Below are 18010 nucleotides of genomic sequence, written 5' to 3' on the forward strand. Positions count from 1 at the left end.
TCCCTGAGCGGAGATGTCAATAACCAGGGGGCATAGATTTAAGGTAAGGGGCAGGAGGTTTAGAGATGAGTTGAGGAAGAATTTTTTCACCCAGAGGGTGGTTGGAATCTGGAACACACTGCCTGAAGGGGTGATAGAGGCAGGAACCCTCACGAAATTCAAGTATCTAGATGAGCACTTGAAACGCCATAACATACAAGGCTACGGGCCAAGTGTGGGGAAATGGGATTAGTTAGGATGGGTGCTTGATGGTCGGCGCAGGCGCGTTGGGCCAAAGGACCTATTTCTCTGCTGTAAAACTCTGACTCTAACTGAGGCGGAAGGAGTGCACTGTCTTTTCTAGTTCCACTTCTCCACAAGTCACATCTATTTAAATGTTTACCCGGTTACCAATACAACCAGGCATATACTTCTTTATCCCAGAACAAAATACACCAACCAGGTTTCTTTAAAAACAAAATTCAGTTTATTATAAAACAAGACTTAACCAGTAACGATGCAAAGGATTAACACACCGATTAAACCATGAAAGTTCCCTATTTAAAAATTCCCCAAACCCCCACACACACAGGAGAAAATACAGAAATTCACTCTGCAGAGGTTTGTTACAAAAAAAACTACTTTGGCCAAATACTTGCTAATTCTTGACGAGAATAGAAAAGTTATAGAAGGAAGTCAGTATTCTTTCTTTGGTCTGGCATCCAGGTATACAGAGACGGGTCACTAGGATTGTTTCAGAAGTAGTCCACTCTGGAGATGTCGAGAATTATTCTAATAGGCTTTCTAGGAGAAATGCAGCATCAAGGTTTTTTCCGCCAGCACACACTTGAATCGCAGGATTTTTTTTCAACTTCTCGGGAGCTATACGGCACCAGGGATTTTTTTTCCCCCCCACACTGCATCTTGGCAGAATGTCTTCAAAAAGGTAGAGAAGGTGGTGAGCTGGGTAGTTTCTTTTCTCCTTGGCAGGAAAACACCAATTGTCTTCAAACAGTTCATACCACAACTAAAATTGTAAACAATGTCTAAACTCCAAAGAGCTGACTCCTGAACTGCATAAATCTTGACATGTGGCTTCACTGTAACCATTTTTCCCTAAGTCACCAAGGGTTCTGCTGTTATCGAGGCCAAATCACAGGCAGTCTCCAGCACAGGTGACTTTCAAACATCTTGTCCTATTGGTGAACTTGATAAAATAAAACATCCATGGAATCTTCTGTTTTAACACAAGTCTTCAAAAAATAAAATTAAAAATAATGGAAGTACCTTCGCAACACTATGTTCCTAAATAGTGCATGCAGTTTTAGGTGCCCCTTTATAGGGTGTTAAAAGCTGAAGTTAGTGGAAAAGAATTCAGCCTCAAATCTAAATTTCTTGGACCTCAATAAGAGTGCCAAATTAGCCCTGGTGTTGTGGGACCTACATCCACTGAAAACTGTGCTGAGACAGGCGAAGCTTATTCTACACAACACATTCATAGCCAATAACTAGGGACTGCTATTACATTAGTCTGGACTGGATTTGAACTCAGGTCCCCAGACAATAAAGGTCAAAATGGAACACTGCACAGTGCCGCTCCTTGGGATTAAAAAAAATTTAATGGGATAATAAACAAAGGGATTACTTGCTCTCATCCCTCCTGAAGGTTTGTAATGTAAAACATAACACCAATGTCAAGAAGCCTCAGGCATCCAACTTCTCCAGGCCTTCAACATGCTCTCTTCATTGCAAAAGCAGTGTTGGAATAGATGGGTTATATTTTTTCACCCATTACCACACTCAGGTCAGGCACTAAATAATTTCTCTCCATGCCCAACCCCCAACTCCCTTTGTAATGTGCCATAGTGGACTAGCTTCTATGATTTCACACACCAGCCAAATATATTGCCAATACCAGACTCCATGTTGGGGGCCACATCATTTCCTGAATACTGGACATTCCCAGTACTAGCCAGCTCAGAGGAGCTGCATGGCAGTGGGATGTGTGTATGGTGGAAGAGAACCTGCTTCTACACAAGGAGACAGAAATGCAGGTAAAGCACATACTAACCATTACTTGGGTGGGAGGAAGAGGAGAAAGGGCAGGTAGGAGAGCAAAGAGTTTAAATCAATTACCTGATAGAGGTATACAAGATTATGAGGGGCATAGGTAGGGTAGATAGGAAGAAACTTTTTCCCTTAGCGGAGGTGTCAATACTAGGGGGCAGAGATTTAAGGTAATGGGCAGGAGGTTTAGAGGGGATTTGAGGAAAAATAAATTTCACCTAGAGGGTGGCTGGAATCTGGGACACACTGCCTGAAGAGGTGGTAGAGGCAGGAACCCAAACAACATTTTAGTATTTAGATGAGCACTTGAAACGCCATAACATCATAACATACAAGGCTACAGGCCAAGTGCTGGAAAATGGATTAGAATAGATAGGTGCTTGATGGCCGGCATGGACATGATGGACCGAAGGGCCTGTTTCTGTGCTGAATGATTATGACTGAGCGAAGCAAGAGAACTGAACTCAAGTTATGTCCCTGTAATGGGTAGCATAGCCCAGCATATATCCTCTGCTAGAATGTCAATGGTGGTCGGCACTACTACCCATTATTGGAAAGCTCCTGATTATAGCCCCACTTGAAACGGCGAACTCATGTTGCATCAAAATGACCTACTAGCTCTTATGAGGCCATCCAAGACCCCATTAGTGAAAGGGAGGGCCAATTTCTACCTCCATTTCTCACGGAATTGCAGACTGTAAAATGGGTAAAGTCCATGTATTTCAGTGCTTTTAATGTTCATTCCTTACAAAAAACCCAAACATAGATGCATTTGCTCCTCACAAGTGAAAGATGAAGTTCTGGATCACCTTAGAAACTGTGCAAGGCTGCAGGATACAAGATGAACCAACCAAAACACAGGAGCATGTTCATCAGACGGAGTCAATAACAAAATCATGCATCAGGTTATTTAGCTATAATTTAGTGCTTTTATCAAATACTTTAAGAGCCTCAGTCAAGTAAAACACATGGAGCTTCCTCCAAGTAAGTCAGTGGTGAGGAGCTCCTCCCCCTTTCAGAATCGGATAAAGGTTGCATCGATCTGTCGCACCGAGGGGAGGGACAGGATTACTTTCCGCCGATAATGTGGGTCCTTTTGCAGTGGGTTACCCTCAAGATACACCGTCTGTAGATCTTTCGCATTCTTCAGCTCATCGAGGTCACTCCAGTGCTCAATTAAATTATCGTTCATCTGAAAATTCAAGGGAGGGGAACTTTTCAAACCCAAAGCAGACAGACGATCTCAGGCAACATCTAATGCAGTTTGTTTCATGAACAGTCTAACAATTTGTTATAAATTGATCCATCCTTCTGTTGAATTTTAAATAATCACTGAAGGAGGCTATTAGGCCCTTGGTGCCTGCGTTAAATCTTCAGCTAGAGCTATCTGCTCTAATCTCATGCTTACTGACATTACTAACAGCTTCCTTTCCTTAGGCATTACCTCACTCCCTTTCACAACCACCATCCATGACCCATTCATCCTCTCCCAACTAGACGCCAATCTCTTTGCTGCCAGCTCCAAGTCCATGCATTCCAAAACTCACTGTTCAAATCAGTGTTGTCTGGCTTCCATCCTGATCAACAGGTGCTGACCAGATGAATAAAGTCCACCTTGACTGACTTGTGCATTACTCATACTTAACTTTTCAGTGTTTGATACTCTCAAACACGCCATCTATCTTGCATTTTCTACCACCGTAGGTCTGCCCTTTTACTCCTACCCAACTGAATATAGCCAAACATCCCCAGCAATGGCTTCTCTTCCTGCCCTCACATGGACATTCGAGTTCCCCAAGGGACTTCACAGGCCCCCTCCCCCTCTTATTGATATGCTGCTCAACAGTAATGGGATATCCACAGACATGGCTTCAGCTTCCATACATATATTGCCAACATACACCTCGACTATCCCACCATCTCTTTTAGCTCCATAAAAATCTATGATGCAAGGCCACCTGTCTGGAAGAGCATCAACTTCCTCCACTGGACCAAACAGTCATTCAGCTCCCACCATAAACTCTGCTCCCTCAGTGTTTCCATCCTCCTCTCCAGCCATTTACTCAGGCTGAACCAGACCATGAAACCTTGGCATCCTGTTTGACCCAGAGCCCAAATCCAGCAACAAGACACTGTCACACGTGCAACAATGCTGCCTCAGCCCTGCCGCCACCAAAATGCTCACCCCATGCTTTTATCAACCTTAGATTCGGACACTCCAATGCAGTCTTTACTGGCTTCCTATCCTTTAACTAACTAACTGACCCTGAACAAAACCATCTATATCCTGTACCAAGTCTCTCGCACCCATTATCCATGTACTTACTGGAGAACAGGGAACCAATTTTGGTCAGAATATTACTTTTAAATTCCTCTAGTCAAATCCCTTCATGCCCCTGCTCAACTATCTCTCTAACCTCCTCTAGTCTTGTGTCCCCTCAAGTAGAATTTCACCCTTCCACTCCTTCAGTGACATAACCTTCAACCACCTTGGCCCCACTCTGTAAAAACTACATTCCCAAAATTGTAGGCCTCTCCACTTCTGTCTCCTCCTTTAAAACCCTGAAGAATCATACAGTACAGAAGGAAGCCATTGGGTCCATCATCTATTTGAAAGCCCATAAATTGATCAAGCTTTCAGTCACCTTCTCCTCATCTTCCCTTTATTAATTCAATGACCATTTACCCCAATTTGATCAATCAAGAATCCTGGAACTTTTGTTTAAATTAAAGGGTACTAGTTAAAAGCAAGTTGCTGCCCTCTGCACTTCGAGAATTACTAACACGCATACCTTACAGTAAAGTACTGAAAATATGTTTCAATTTATCCCCACTTGATAACATTTTTAACTGTAATGTGAAAGTTATATACACAATCCTACTGCTAACGAAGCCAACTACTGCAATTTATTTCCATAAAACACAATCTTCACCCTGTCTCAAAGCTTTCATATAACTTGCATCTGGGTGTTGCAGCCACTTCCTAATTCAACAGTCTGGATGTCAAAAAGAGTCCTACACATGTCTCATGTCATGTACAACTGAGCCTTAGGCCAATCATTGTGCAAAATAGTACCCATTACATGCAAACCAATTTCAATGAGAAACCTGCTCTACAAACAGAAATTTAATCTGGGAGGATGTTGAGTACTGGATTACTCATTAGAGGTTTGTTCAAAAAACCTACCCAAAATTCCTGAAGTTCTGTCAGGTGACTGATATTTTCAATCTTCTTGATCCTATTGGTTGCTATATCCAATGTTGTTAACTTTTTCTGGAAAAGATAGACAGACATGCAAACAGGTCATAGGGGACCAAGTAGTTGAGGTGTACATGCAGTCTAGTGTCATAAGCTCTGCACAGCACATAGCATGAAGGCAAAGGGCAGGCACGGATAGACAGCTGAACCATTAATCTTGATACATATGAATGAGTAGGAGGCCACTCAGTAAGTTCATGGCTGAACTGATTACTCCACATTTCCACCTTCCCCAGATAACCTTTCACCCCCTTATCAAGAATCTACCTACCTCTGCCTTAAAAATATTCAAAGACTCTGCTTCCAACCCATTTTGAGGAAGAGAATTCCAAAGACTCACGACTGAGAAAAAATTTCTCATTTGTCTTAAATGGGTGACCCCTTATCTTTAAACAGTGACCCCTATTTCTAGATTCTCCCACAAGGGGAAACATCCTTTCCACATCCACCCTGTCAAGACCCCTCAGAATCTTGTACGTTTCAATCAAGTCGCCTCTTACTTGTCTAAATTCCAGCAGATACAAGCCTAGCCTGTCCAATCTTTCCTTGTAAGATAGCCCACCTGTTCCAGGTATTAGTCTGGTAAACCTTCACTGTACTGCCTCCAATGCATTTACATCCTTCCTTAAATAAGGAGACCAATACTGTACACAGTATTCCAGATGTGGTCTCACCAGTGCCCTGTATAGCTGAAGCATAACCTCCCTACTTTTGTATTCAATTCCCCTCGCGATAAATGATAACATTCTATTAGCTTTCCTAATTACGTGCAGCACCTACATACTAACCTTTTGTGATTCATGCACTAGGACACCCAGATCCCTCTGCATCTCAGAGCTCTGCAATCTCTCACCACTTAGATAATATGCTTATTTATTCTTCCTGCTAAAGTGGACAATTTTACATTTTCCCACATTACACTCCATTTGCCAGGTCTTTGCCCACTCACTTAACCTCTCTATATCCCTTTGTAGCCTCATGTCCTCTTCACAACTTACTTTCCTGACTATCTTTGTGTCATCAGCAAATTTAGCAACCATACCTTCGGTCCCTTCATTTAAGTCATTTATATAAATTGTAAAAATGTTGAGGCCCCAGCACAGATCCCTGTAGCACACCACTTGTTACTTCTTGCCTGCCAGAAAATGACCCATTTATGCTTACTCTCTGTTTCCTGTTAGCTAGCCAATCTTCTATCCATGCCAATATGTTACCCCCGACACCATGAGCTTTTATTTTCTGCAATAACCTTTGATGTGGCACCTTATCAAATGCCTTCTGGAAATCCAAGTACATACATCCACTGGTTCCCCTTTATCCACAGCACATGTAACTCCCTCAAAGAACTCCAAAAAAATTTTTCAACATGATTTCCCTTTCACAAAACCATGTTGACTCTGCCTGATTACCTTGAATTTTTCTAAATGCCCTGCAATAACGTCTTTAATAATAGCTTCTAAGATTTTCCCTAAAACAGATGTTAAGCTAACTTGTCTGTAGTTTCCTACTTTCCGTCTCCCTCCCTTTTTGAATAAAGAAGTTACATTGGCTATTTTCCAATCTAACAGAACCTTCCCCAAATCTAGGGAATTTTGGATAATTACAACAAACGCATCAACTATCTCACTAGCCACTTCTTTTAACATCCTAGGATGAATTCCATCAGGACCCGGGGGCTTGTCAGCCTGCAGCTCCAACAGTTTGTTCAGTACCACTTCCTGGTGATTGTAATTTTCTTGAGTTCCTCCCTCCCTTCCATTTCCTGACTTACAGCTAGTACTGGGATGTTACTTGTATCCTCATTAGTGAAGACTGATGCAAAATATCTGTTCATCTGCCATCTCCTTATCAATTATTAATTCCCCAGACTCGTTTTCTATAGGACCAACGCTCACTTTAACTTTTTTTCAAAAATATCTATAGAAACTCTTACTATCTGTCTTTATATTTCTACCTAGCTTTCTCTCATACTCTAATTTTACCTTCCTTATCAATCCTTTAGTCATTCTTTGCTGTTTTTTTATATTCTGTCCAATCTTCTGACCTACCTCCCACCTTTGCGCAATTATTAGCTTTTTCTTTAAGTTTGATACGATCTTTAACTGTTTTAGTTAACCACGGATGGCGGGTCCCACCCTTGGAATTTTTCTTTCTCATTGAAATGCATCTATTGTGTATTCTGAAATATCCCCTTAAATGTCTACCACTGCATCTCCAATGACCTATCCCTTAATCTGATTTGCCAGCTCGCTTTAGCTAGCACTGCTTTCATGCCCTCAAAATTGCCCTTATTTAAGTTTAAAATACTAATCTTGGACCCACACTTCTCTCCCTCAAACTGAATGTAAAATTCAAATCATATGATCGCTGCTACCTAGGGGTGCCTTAACTAGGAGGTCATTAATTAATCCTATCTCGTTGCAATATACCAGGTCTAGTGTAGCCTGCTCTCTGGTTGGCTCCAGAATGTATCATGCTGACATGTGATCAGCACTCAGTGAAGGACCTTAAGGATTCTAGCAAGTCAGGTTTCTGACTTGTAAAAGTCCATTACCATGGAGAGTCTGCAAACAAAGCTGTTGAAAGCCAACTCATCAAGTATTGCCTGATTGAGTGTTTCTGCTCTCCCCAAGGAATTAAACCACATTTACCCAAGTTCAGAAAGCTTAGGCTCATGATGGCACAGCCAAGGCTTACAGATCCCCAGATGTGCAATCGGATGCCACTTGCCCAGCTACCATTTAGGGCACTGGTTTGCATGCTTAACTGGAGTTGAGTAACCAGAGATAGTCCCATTAGGTGATCCCTATGGACTGCTTGAGTGTAATGCGGACCTACCTCGTTTAGATACCTGATTAACTAATCTACCACCAAAGGCTGGCTGCAAATTTACATCAGATTTATCTTGGAACACTTGATCCTAGAGATCCAGCTTACAACCGCAAAGGACTATTTTAGAGGGTACAATATAGATTTAAAACTACAGTAGGATTAGATAAAGTAGGGCAAGAGGCAGCTCATGTGGAACATAACCACTGGCAGTGGCCTGTTTCTGTGCTGTAAATACTATGCAATTCAATATAGTTAGACCTCTTTTTTTTTTTTTAATTCATTCATGGGATGTGGGCGTCACTGGCCAGGCCAGCATTTATTGCCCATCCCTAATTGCCCTTGGGAAGGTGGTGGTGAGCTGCCTTTTTGAACCTCTGCAGTCCATTTGGGGTAGGTAGACCCACAGTGCTGTTTGGAAGGGAGTTCCAGGATTTTGACCCAGCGACAGTAAAGGAACGGCGATACAGTTCCAAGTCAGGATGGTGTGTGACTTGGAGGGGAACTTGCAGATGGCGGTGTTCCCATGTATTTGCTGCCCTTGTCCTTCTAGTTGGTAGAGGTCGCGGGTTTCGAAGGTGCTGTCTAAGGAGCCTTGGTGCATTGCTGCAGTGCATCTTGTAGATGGTACACACTGCTGCCACTGTGCGTCGGTGGTGGAGGGAATGCATGTTTGTAGATGGGGTGCCAATCAAGCGGGCTGCTTTGTCCTGGATGGTGTTGAACTTCTTGAGTGTTGTTGGAGATGCACCCATCCAGGCAAGTGGAGAGTATTCCATCACACTCCTGACTTGTGTCTTGTAAATGGTGGACAGGCTTTGGGGAGTCAGGTGGTGAGTTACTCGCCTCAGGATTCCTAGCCTCTGACCTGCTCTTGTAGCCACGGTATTTATATGGCTACTCCAGATGCCAGTGTTGTAGCTGTACTGGAACAGCTTGTCTAGGGGCGCGGCAAGTTCTGGAGCACAGGTCTTCAGTACTATTGCCGGAATATTCTCAGGGCCCATAGTTTTTGCAGTATCCAGTGCCTTCAGTCGTTTCTTGATATCACGCGGAGTGAATCGAATTGGCTGAGGTCTGGCATCTGTGATGCTGGGAACTTCAGGAGGAGGCTGAGATGGATCATTAACTCGGCACTTCTGGCTGAAGATTGTTGCAAATGCTTCAGTCTTATCTTTCGCACTGATGTGCTGGGCTCCCCCATCATTGAGGATGGGGATATTTGTGGAGCCACTTCCTCTAGTTAGTTGTTTAATTGTCCACCACCATTCACGGCTGGATGTGGCAGGACTGCAGAGCTTAGATCTGATCCGTTGGTTATGGGATCGCTTCGCTCTGTCTATCGCATGCTGCTTACGCAGTTTGGCACGCAGATAGTCCTGTGTTGTAGCTTCACCAGGTTGACACCTCATTTTGAGGTATGCCGGGTGCTGCATCTGGCATGCCCTCCTGCACTCTTCATTGAACCAGGGTTGGTCTCCTGGCTTGATGGTAATGGTAGAGTGGGGGATATGCCGGGCCATGAGGTTACAGACTGTGGTTGAGTACAATTCTGCTGCTGCTGATGGCCCACAGCACCTCATGGATGCCCAGTTTTGTATTGCTAGATCTGTTCGAAATCTATCCCATTTAGCACGGTGATAGTGCCACACAACACGATGGATGGTATTCGCAATGTGAAGGCGGGACTTCGTCTCCACAAAGACTGTGCGGTGGTCACTCCTACCAATACAGTCATGGACATAGGTAATAGGTATTTTTCTAGTGCTGGAGAATGGAACAGCTTTCCCCCTTTTTATACCTAGTGTCTGAAACAGGTAATCCCAGGTCAGATATAAAACAGGATGCAGAGTTTAACTATCCCAGGAATGTGCCTACCTATCAGGAACTCTAAATGCACCAGAACATCTGTACACCTCTGTAAAGTGGCATTTTAGTGCTGAATTGTAAGCTGTTTTGTGCCGTAAGATTGCACCTATTCGCACCTAAGGGAGCTTCTTGCAGGATAACAGGGGAAGAAAAGGAGGAAAAGATCTTGATTCATTCGCTGTAGGTATCAGATTAGCTGAAGCAGGGGCCAAGGGACCGAATCAGTGATCTTCCAGATTCACTTGGCACTGTGGAACACTGTACAGTTCATTTGGTTACTGTACCACTGGAGCAGTCTATATTTATTATACATTAAATTTAGTAGCTGGGGGCATGGATGTTATGGAAAAATTGAGTACCTGATGCTCCCATACACCTAGCTGTGAAAGGATTTTCAATGTTAAAGGTGTCACACAGTGTGACGCATGCTAGCTGTTATTTTAGAGTTGGTGTATTTTACTGAGAAGGCCTTCAGGCTCCCACTAATTTGGTCAAAATGTTTCTGAAAATTTTCTCAACTGATATTTTACCCCTCAGTAACAAATTTCTAACACTGGTGGCTGAGGGACAAGTTTATGAACAATTCCACCTAGCTCAACATCACGTTGGACCTTCACAGTGACTGCTCCACACAGGTCTTGAACCATTTAAATTTGTTGCTTTTATTGATTAAATATATTCTTGTATCACTGCAGGCTTTAAGATTTGCCTCGTGTTTGAAGCAGTGCACTCACCATCATCATGTCTCCAGTTATCACTGTCCATTCCCAGTCCCAAAGCCTCCCCAGGCAGCTGCAGGTCTGTTCTCAGCCATCACTGTCCTGCCAACTGCTTAGTCATGTTCCCAACCATTGCTACCTGCTGCCACTCGCCACATACATTCTTGGTTGCCCAGTTAGTTTGTGTCATCAGTGTTCCTGCTTCACTGGTCAGTCACTCCTCAGATCAATATTTTCCTGCCATTATAAATTCCCATGTTGACATTTATAAAAGGAAACTCCCTGTGTAAACTTGTCACACTAATTATCTGCTCCACCTGACACACCATCTAATAGGTAATAAATGCCAATATAAAATAAAAGCAAAACACTGCAGATGCTGGAAATCTGAAATAAAAACAAGAAATGCTGGAAATACTCAGCAGGTCTGGCAGCATCTGTGGAGAGAGAAGTAGAGTTAACGTTTCAAGGTCAGTGACCTAAATGCTAGCCTTGCCAGTGATGACGATATCTCAATCAATTTTTAATAAACTACCTCCCCCAAAGTTGTAGTAGTTCTGGATTGATAGATGTAATAGCAGCATGATGTTTACATAAGCTGAACATATGAACATACGAATTAGGTGCAGAAGTAGGCCATTCGGCCCCTCAAGCCTGCTGCGCCATTCAATCATGACTGATCTGTTCCTGTCTTGAATTCCACACTCCCATCTACCCCCAATAATCCTTGATTCCCTTGCCTAACAAGAATCTATCTACCTCTGCCTTAAAAATATTCAATGATCCCACCTCCACTACCTGCTGAGGCAGAGAGTTCCAAAGTTGCACAACCCTCAGAGAAAAAAGTTCTCCTCATCTCTGTCCTAAAAGGGCGACCCCTAATTTTCAAACTGTGCCTGCTAGTTCTGGGTTCACCCACAAAAAGAAACATCCTTTCCACATCCAGCTTGTCAAGACCGTTCAGAATCTTTTATACTTCAATCAAGTCTCCCCTCACTCTTCTAAACTCCAGTGAAAATAAGCCCAACCTTTCCTCATAAGACAACCCGCTCATTCCAGGTATCAATCTAGTAAACCTCCTCTGAACCGCCAACGCATTTACATCCTTCCTTAAATAAGAGGAGCAAAACTGCACACAGTATTCAAGATGTGGTCTCACCAGTGAACAGTGGAATTTAGAATGGGTTTGCAAGAGTAAAAAGACAGAATGTTGATTTTACAGTGAGACAGAATTGTTGTAGTCTTGGCTCAGCTGGAACACACTCACCTAAGTCAGAGACTTCAGCACATAATCCAGGCTGACAATTCAGTGGAGTACAGAGGGAATCTTACACAGTTAGAGGATGAATGTTAAACTGAAACCTCATCTGCCCCTCATGTGGTTGTAAAAGATCCTATAGCACCATTGGAAGATTAAGAGTTGTGTGTCTCCTGGCCAACATTTATCCCTAAACCAACATTTAAAAAATTATTAGTCATTTATTTCCTTGCTGTATGTGGAACCTGTATGTGTGCAAACTGGCTGCTGCATTTCCTACATGAGTCACTACAGAAAAATTTCATTTGCTGTGAAGCGCTTTGGAAGGTCCTAATTTCATGAAAGGTGCTACAGAAATGCAGGTTCATTCACTTGCTTGCTCCTTTTATCTTTCATTCACTAGCCCCATATCATCCAAAGACTACAACTGCACTTCATGGTGTATAATGCCAATAAAATCAACTAGCATGTACATTAACATTCTAAATTAACCAGGATGTAGGGGTGAAGAACTGTATGATATCCCCACTGCACTGCCTAGTCTCTTACTAAAGATTTAGAATGCTTTAGTTCCACCCTTGTGATGAGTTAAGTGTTAACCTGTGCATGGATGCTGCAACAGTGACTCACATTGTTCTCCAAGCCCTCAATCACCTCTATGCCATTGTGACTCAGGTAGAGCTCCTGCAGGTTGACCAGGCTTTGCATTCCTTCTATCTTAGTCAGTCGATTACTCTGCAAGGAAAGGTTACAATGCATCAGAACCAATGCGGATGCATTAACAAGCTAGTGCAGTCAGTAGCAGGTAAGCCACTGAAATTTCATTTCTGGTTAGTTGTGTGTCTGACTTGCACAAACCCATCAATAGGTTCCTCCTAACTGGATGGCTACGATTTCCACACAAGTATTTTCTATTTGATGTGAATGCCACACTTCTGCTTCATATGGTTACACCTCATCTACTTACCCCAGCAAATTTAGGTGCATATTTAAAACATCACATCTCCCGCCACCCCCAAATACACATAAGGGGCACTGTAAGAGTTTGACCAGATAAAAGTACGACACTTCCTAGCACAAAGCCCTGGTAAACTTCCTGCCGAATGGCCTGTCCAGCTGGGATCACCCCATTGGTCAGCTAACTTTGCAAAAAGAACACAGCAGCAAGGTCCCAGTAATGAGCCAAATTAGCTGATCATTAGTTGCACTCTGTAGTAATAACCTGCTTTGCTCAGAGATTGGATTCCAAAAGAACGACATGGTTCCAATATATTGGGTGTTGACTACCTGCATTGCTGGGGTCAGTGATTACCTGTATACTGAGGACAGTGAGATTTGTCAGCCCATCCAGGTTCTGTAATTTGGTGATTTTGTTTTTACCTAAAAACAAACTGCTGAGCTTCTTCAGATTTTCAATATTCTCTATCACCTGTCAAAAATAAAAATGGATTATTTTTAAAAATTGCTACACCTCTCCTTTACCCAATCAATATCAGTCTCTGAATACTGTTCCCCTCTCCTGCTTAGCACACAGAAGTCTCCGAAAAATTTGGTTCACAATATAATTGGAACAATTTTTTTTATATTCATTCATGCTGGCAAGGACAGCATTTATTGCCCATCCCTAATTGCTCCCGAGAAGGTGGTGGTGAGCTGCCTTTTTGAATCACTGCAGTCCGTGTGGGGTAGGTACACCAACAGTGCTGTGATAGGAAGGGAGTTCCAGGATTTTGACCCAGCGACAGTGAAGGATTGGCGATATAGTTCCAAGTCAGGATGATGTGCGGCTTCGAGGGGAACATGCAAGTGTCGGTGTTCCTATGCATCTCCTGCTCTTGTCCTTCCAGGTGGTAGAGGTCACATTTTTGGAAGGTGCTGTCTAAGGAGGATTGGTGCGTTGCTGCAGTGCATCTTGAAGATGGTACACACTGCTGCCACTATGCGCCGCTGGGAGGGGGTGACTGTTGAAGGTGGTGAATGGGGTGCCAATCAAGCGGGCTGCTTTGTACTGGATGGTGTTGAGCTTCTTGAATGTTGTTTGAGCTGTACCCACCCAGGTTTGTGGAGAGTATTCCATCACACTCCTGACTTGTAGATGGTGGACAGGCTTTGGGGAGTCAGGAGGCGAGTTACTCGCTGCAGGATTCTCAGCCTCTGACCTGCTCTTATTTATTTATTTTATTTAGAGATACAGCACTGAAACAGACCCTTCGGCCCACCGCGTCTATGCTGACCATCAACCACCAATTTATACTAATCCTACATTAATCCCATTACCCTCTCACATCCCCCACCTTCCCTCAATTCCCCTATACTAGGGGCAATTTATAATGGTGAATTTACCTACCAACCTGCAAGTCTTTGGCTGTGGGAGGAAACCGTAGCACCCGGCGAAAACCCACACAGTCACAGGGAGAACTTGCAAACTCCACACAGGCAGTACCCAGAATCGAACCCGGGTCGCTGGAGCTGTGAGGCTGCGGTGCTAACCACTGCGCCATGGTATTTATATGGCTGGTCCAGTTCAGTTTCTGGTCAATGGTTACCCCCAGGACGTTGATAGTGGGGGATTCAGCAATTGTAATGCCATTGAATGTCAAGGGGAGATGGTTAGATTCTCTCTTGTTTGAGATAGAGATTATCTGGCACTTGTGTAGCGCCAATGTTACAATCTGGGGTTTATTCAGCACGCCAGCACCTTTACCCTCCTCTGCACTGACCCTCGATTCACACTCCTGCAGGTAATAGGCTTTTTGAAAGCCCAACCTCAGTGCAGATTTTGAGTCATTTAAATAGCTAATAATTTGAATCCACATATACCACTTTATTACAACAAACAGAAGCAGTGCACAATACTACTGGGCTCTGTCAAGTAACTTCAAATCAAACAATCTCTGAAATAGGACAGGATTTTGAAATGTCGATGCTCTTAAATTAAGAGACAAATTTACTTCCCCCTTTTCTCAGGGAGACGACAGTACCGTTCTATAATCATCCAGTATTTTTCTGCAAGCAGCAATTTTTCATGTTAATTTAAGGAGTCTCCCTTAAAAAAAGGGGGATGGGCAGGAAAAACATCCCTTTTCATTAGGGACACCAATGATCAGGAGTGGGAACCCTGCCTAGTTTTTTTCACTTCCCTATTCCAGGGATAAGGAGGCCAATGGTAGACCCCAACCCCTCTACCCCACCACTTGAGATCAAGATAACTCGGCACAAATCAAGGAGTGGAGTGAGGATTTTCCTGCTGTGAGGCAATCAGTAGAACAGTGTGCATTGGATCACATCAATATCAGAAGTCGACTTAATCATGTTTTACAATAAATTCCTATTCTTTTGTTTCTTTTGGGCCTCCTTATCTCGAGAGACAATGGATACGCGCCTGGAGGTGGTCAGTGGTTTGTGAAGCAGCGCCTGGAGTGGCTATAAAGGCCAATTCTGGAGTGACAGGCTCTTCCACAGGTGCTGCAGAGAAATTTGTTTGTTGGGGCTGTTGCACAGTTGGCTCTCCCCTTGCGCCTCTGTCTTTTTTCCTGCCAACTACTAAGTCTCTTCGACTCGCCACAATTTAGCCCTGTCTTTATGGCTGCCCGCCAGCTCTGGCGAATGCTGGCAACTGACTCCCACGACTTGTGATCAATGTCACACGATTTCATGTCGCGTTTGCAGACGTCTTTATAACGGAGACATGGACGGCCGGTGGGTCTGATACCAGTGGCGAGCTCGCTCTACAATGTGTCTTTGGGGATCCTGCCATCTTCCATGCGGCTCACATGGCCAAGCCATCTCAAGCGCCGCTGACTCAGTAGTGTGTATAAGCTGGGGGTGTTGGCCGCTTCAAGGACTTCTGTGTTGGAGATATAGTCCTGCCACCTGATGCCAAGTATTCTCCGAAGGCAGCGAAGATGGAATGAATTGAGACGTCGCTCTTGGCTGGCATACGTTGTCCAGGCCTCGCTGCCGTAGAGCAAGGTACTGAGGACACAGGCCTGATACACTCGGACTTTTGTGTTCCGTGTCAGTGCGCCATTTTCCCACACTCTCTTGGCCAGTCTGGACATAGCAGTGGAAGCCTTACCCATGCGCTTGTTGATTTCTGCATCTAGAGACAGGTTACTGGTGATAGTTGAGCCTAGGTAGGTGAACTCTTGAACCACTTCCAGAGCGTGGTCGCCAATATTGATGGATGGAGCATTTCTGACATCCTGCCCCATGATGTTCGTTTTCTTGAGGCTGATGGTTAGGCCAAATTCATTGCAGGCAGACGCAAACCTGTCGATGAGACTCTGCAGGCATTCTTCAGTGTGAGATGTTAAAGCAGCATCGTCAGCAAAGAGGAGTTCTTTTGTAGTTAAGACAAATTGTAGCCAGTTTTCATTGAAGATTAGTACATTCAGTATTGACAAATCCTGCACAAGCCCACTTGACTGGCATCTTGCCACTGAGCTCAATACCCATCCCTTCCATCACAAGTACAATGTAGCTGCAGAATATACTGCAGGAAGAAGTTTAACAGCAACTCCCAGGCCCGTGATTCTACCGCTGAAAGGAACAAAAGCAGCAATACCATGGCAGTACAAATTGCTTCAGTTCCCCTCCAAGTCACATCATTACTAGGTCAAAATCCCAAAACTCCCTTTCTGAGGTCATTGTGAGGGCACCATCGCCAGGACTGCAGCAAATCAAGACAACCCACCACCATCTTCTCTGGCATTTCATGCTTCTCCCCCTTGTCAAGGAACTATATATTTACAAGCATATTCCAATTTGTGACCTTCACTCTTAACAGTTCAAAGTTTAACGTCCTCAGGTTGTCCTTACATACAGCCAGCAATTTTAAAGGGAATAGCATCTTTATTAGAATAGTACATTGGTAATTACCTGGTGTCCTTCTCATGTCCTTGTAAATGCAGATCCTTAAATGATCATGTACAATGCTACAAGAGATCCATTAGTTCCTTGTCACCTTAAGACAAGACCCACCGGGATTTGGACTGCCCTAATGACCATTCTGGCATGCACTTACCCGGATGCGATTTGAGCCGAGCTCCAACATCTCCAGCTGATCCAAGTGACCAACATTTTCTATTTTTGTGATTTTGTTGTTCACAAGAAAGAGCTTCTTTAGCTTGGTCAGACACTCAAGAGCCTCAATTTTCCGCACGATATTGAAGGAGAGATCCAAAATCCTGTATGGAAACAAAGGGTACCAGGAAATCACTTCAGTCCTGAAGCATAATGAGGATATCCATCTCTGCAGTGCACAGAAGAGCTTCCAGGTGAGCTGCTGCACCAGGTAAGAAAAGCAAAAAAGGAGGGATGTGAATGGCAAGACAGCATGAAAAGGTTCAGAATTTTCCCTATCCAAATAAAAACTTTATAACTGCTGGTCCCTTTGTGAAGCTGATTGTGCTCCCATGAGTATAGAGGACTGGGTGGTACACCTGGAGGTTGGTGTGGGGCCGATCCCAGGAAATCCTCACCCTTTAGAAGGAGTCATGTGAATGACTATTTTATAGAATAACAGGCAGCCCACACCTATAATCTAATGAAGTAATCAAAGTGGTTTCTGTAATTACAGGCTTTGTGTGCTTCAGATTTATAAATTTAAAACTGCAAATTTTGCCAATGATACCAATCTTGGAGGTGTGGAAGACAGTGAGGGTGATACAGGTCACAGGCTAGCAGAATGGACAGACAAATGACAATTGGAATTGAATACAGAGAAGTATGAGATGATGCATTTTGGCAGAAGGGTTAGGGAGAGGCAATATAGACATAATAGCACAGTTCTAAAGAATGTGCAGAGACGGAGGGGCCTGGTGGTTCCTGTGCATAGTTCTATGAAGATGGCAGGACATATTGAGAGTAGTTAGCGAAGCATATGGGATCTTGGGCTTCACAGGTACAGGCAGAGTACAAAAACAGGTAAGTTATGCTCAGCCTTTATAAAGTTCTGGTTAGGCCACAACTAGAGTATTGCATACAGTTCTGGTCAGCACACTTTAGAAAGAATGTGAGGGTCCTTGA

The 18010-nt window shown here is 43.6% G+C and overlaps 1 protein-coding gene across 1 annotated transcript in view; it reads right to left on the reverse strand.

Annotated features, from left to right (window-relative positions):
* Positions 1-443: 443 nt before the first annotated feature.
* The window catches only part of ppp1r7 (protein phosphatase 1, regulatory (inhibitor) subunit 7), a 43813-nt gene continuing 26246 nt past the window's right edge, over positions 444-18010 (reverse strand). Inside the window, exons 6-10 of the mRNA XM_068041786.1 lie at positions 17007-17169; positions 13293-13409; positions 12611-12715; positions 5234-5320; positions 444-3238 (exon numbers count right to left, since the gene is read on the reverse strand). Coding sequence (XP_067897887.1) covers positions 3062-3238; positions 5234-5320; positions 12611-12715; positions 13293-13409; positions 17007-17169 — 649 coding nt within the window. The 3' untranslated portion in view covers positions 444-3061. The remainder of the gene's footprint in view (positions 3239-5233; positions 5321-12610; positions 12716-13292; positions 13410-17006; positions 17170-18010) is intronic.

The sequence above is a fragment of the Heterodontus francisci genome, chromosome 11 (genome assembly GCF_036365525.1).
Source record: "Heterodontus francisci isolate sHetFra1 chromosome 11, sHetFra1.hap1, whole genome shotgun sequence".
In the NCBI taxonomy this organism is placed as follows: domain Eukaryota; kingdom Metazoa; phylum Chordata; class Chondrichthyes; order Heterodontiformes; family Heterodontidae; genus Heterodontus; species Heterodontus francisci.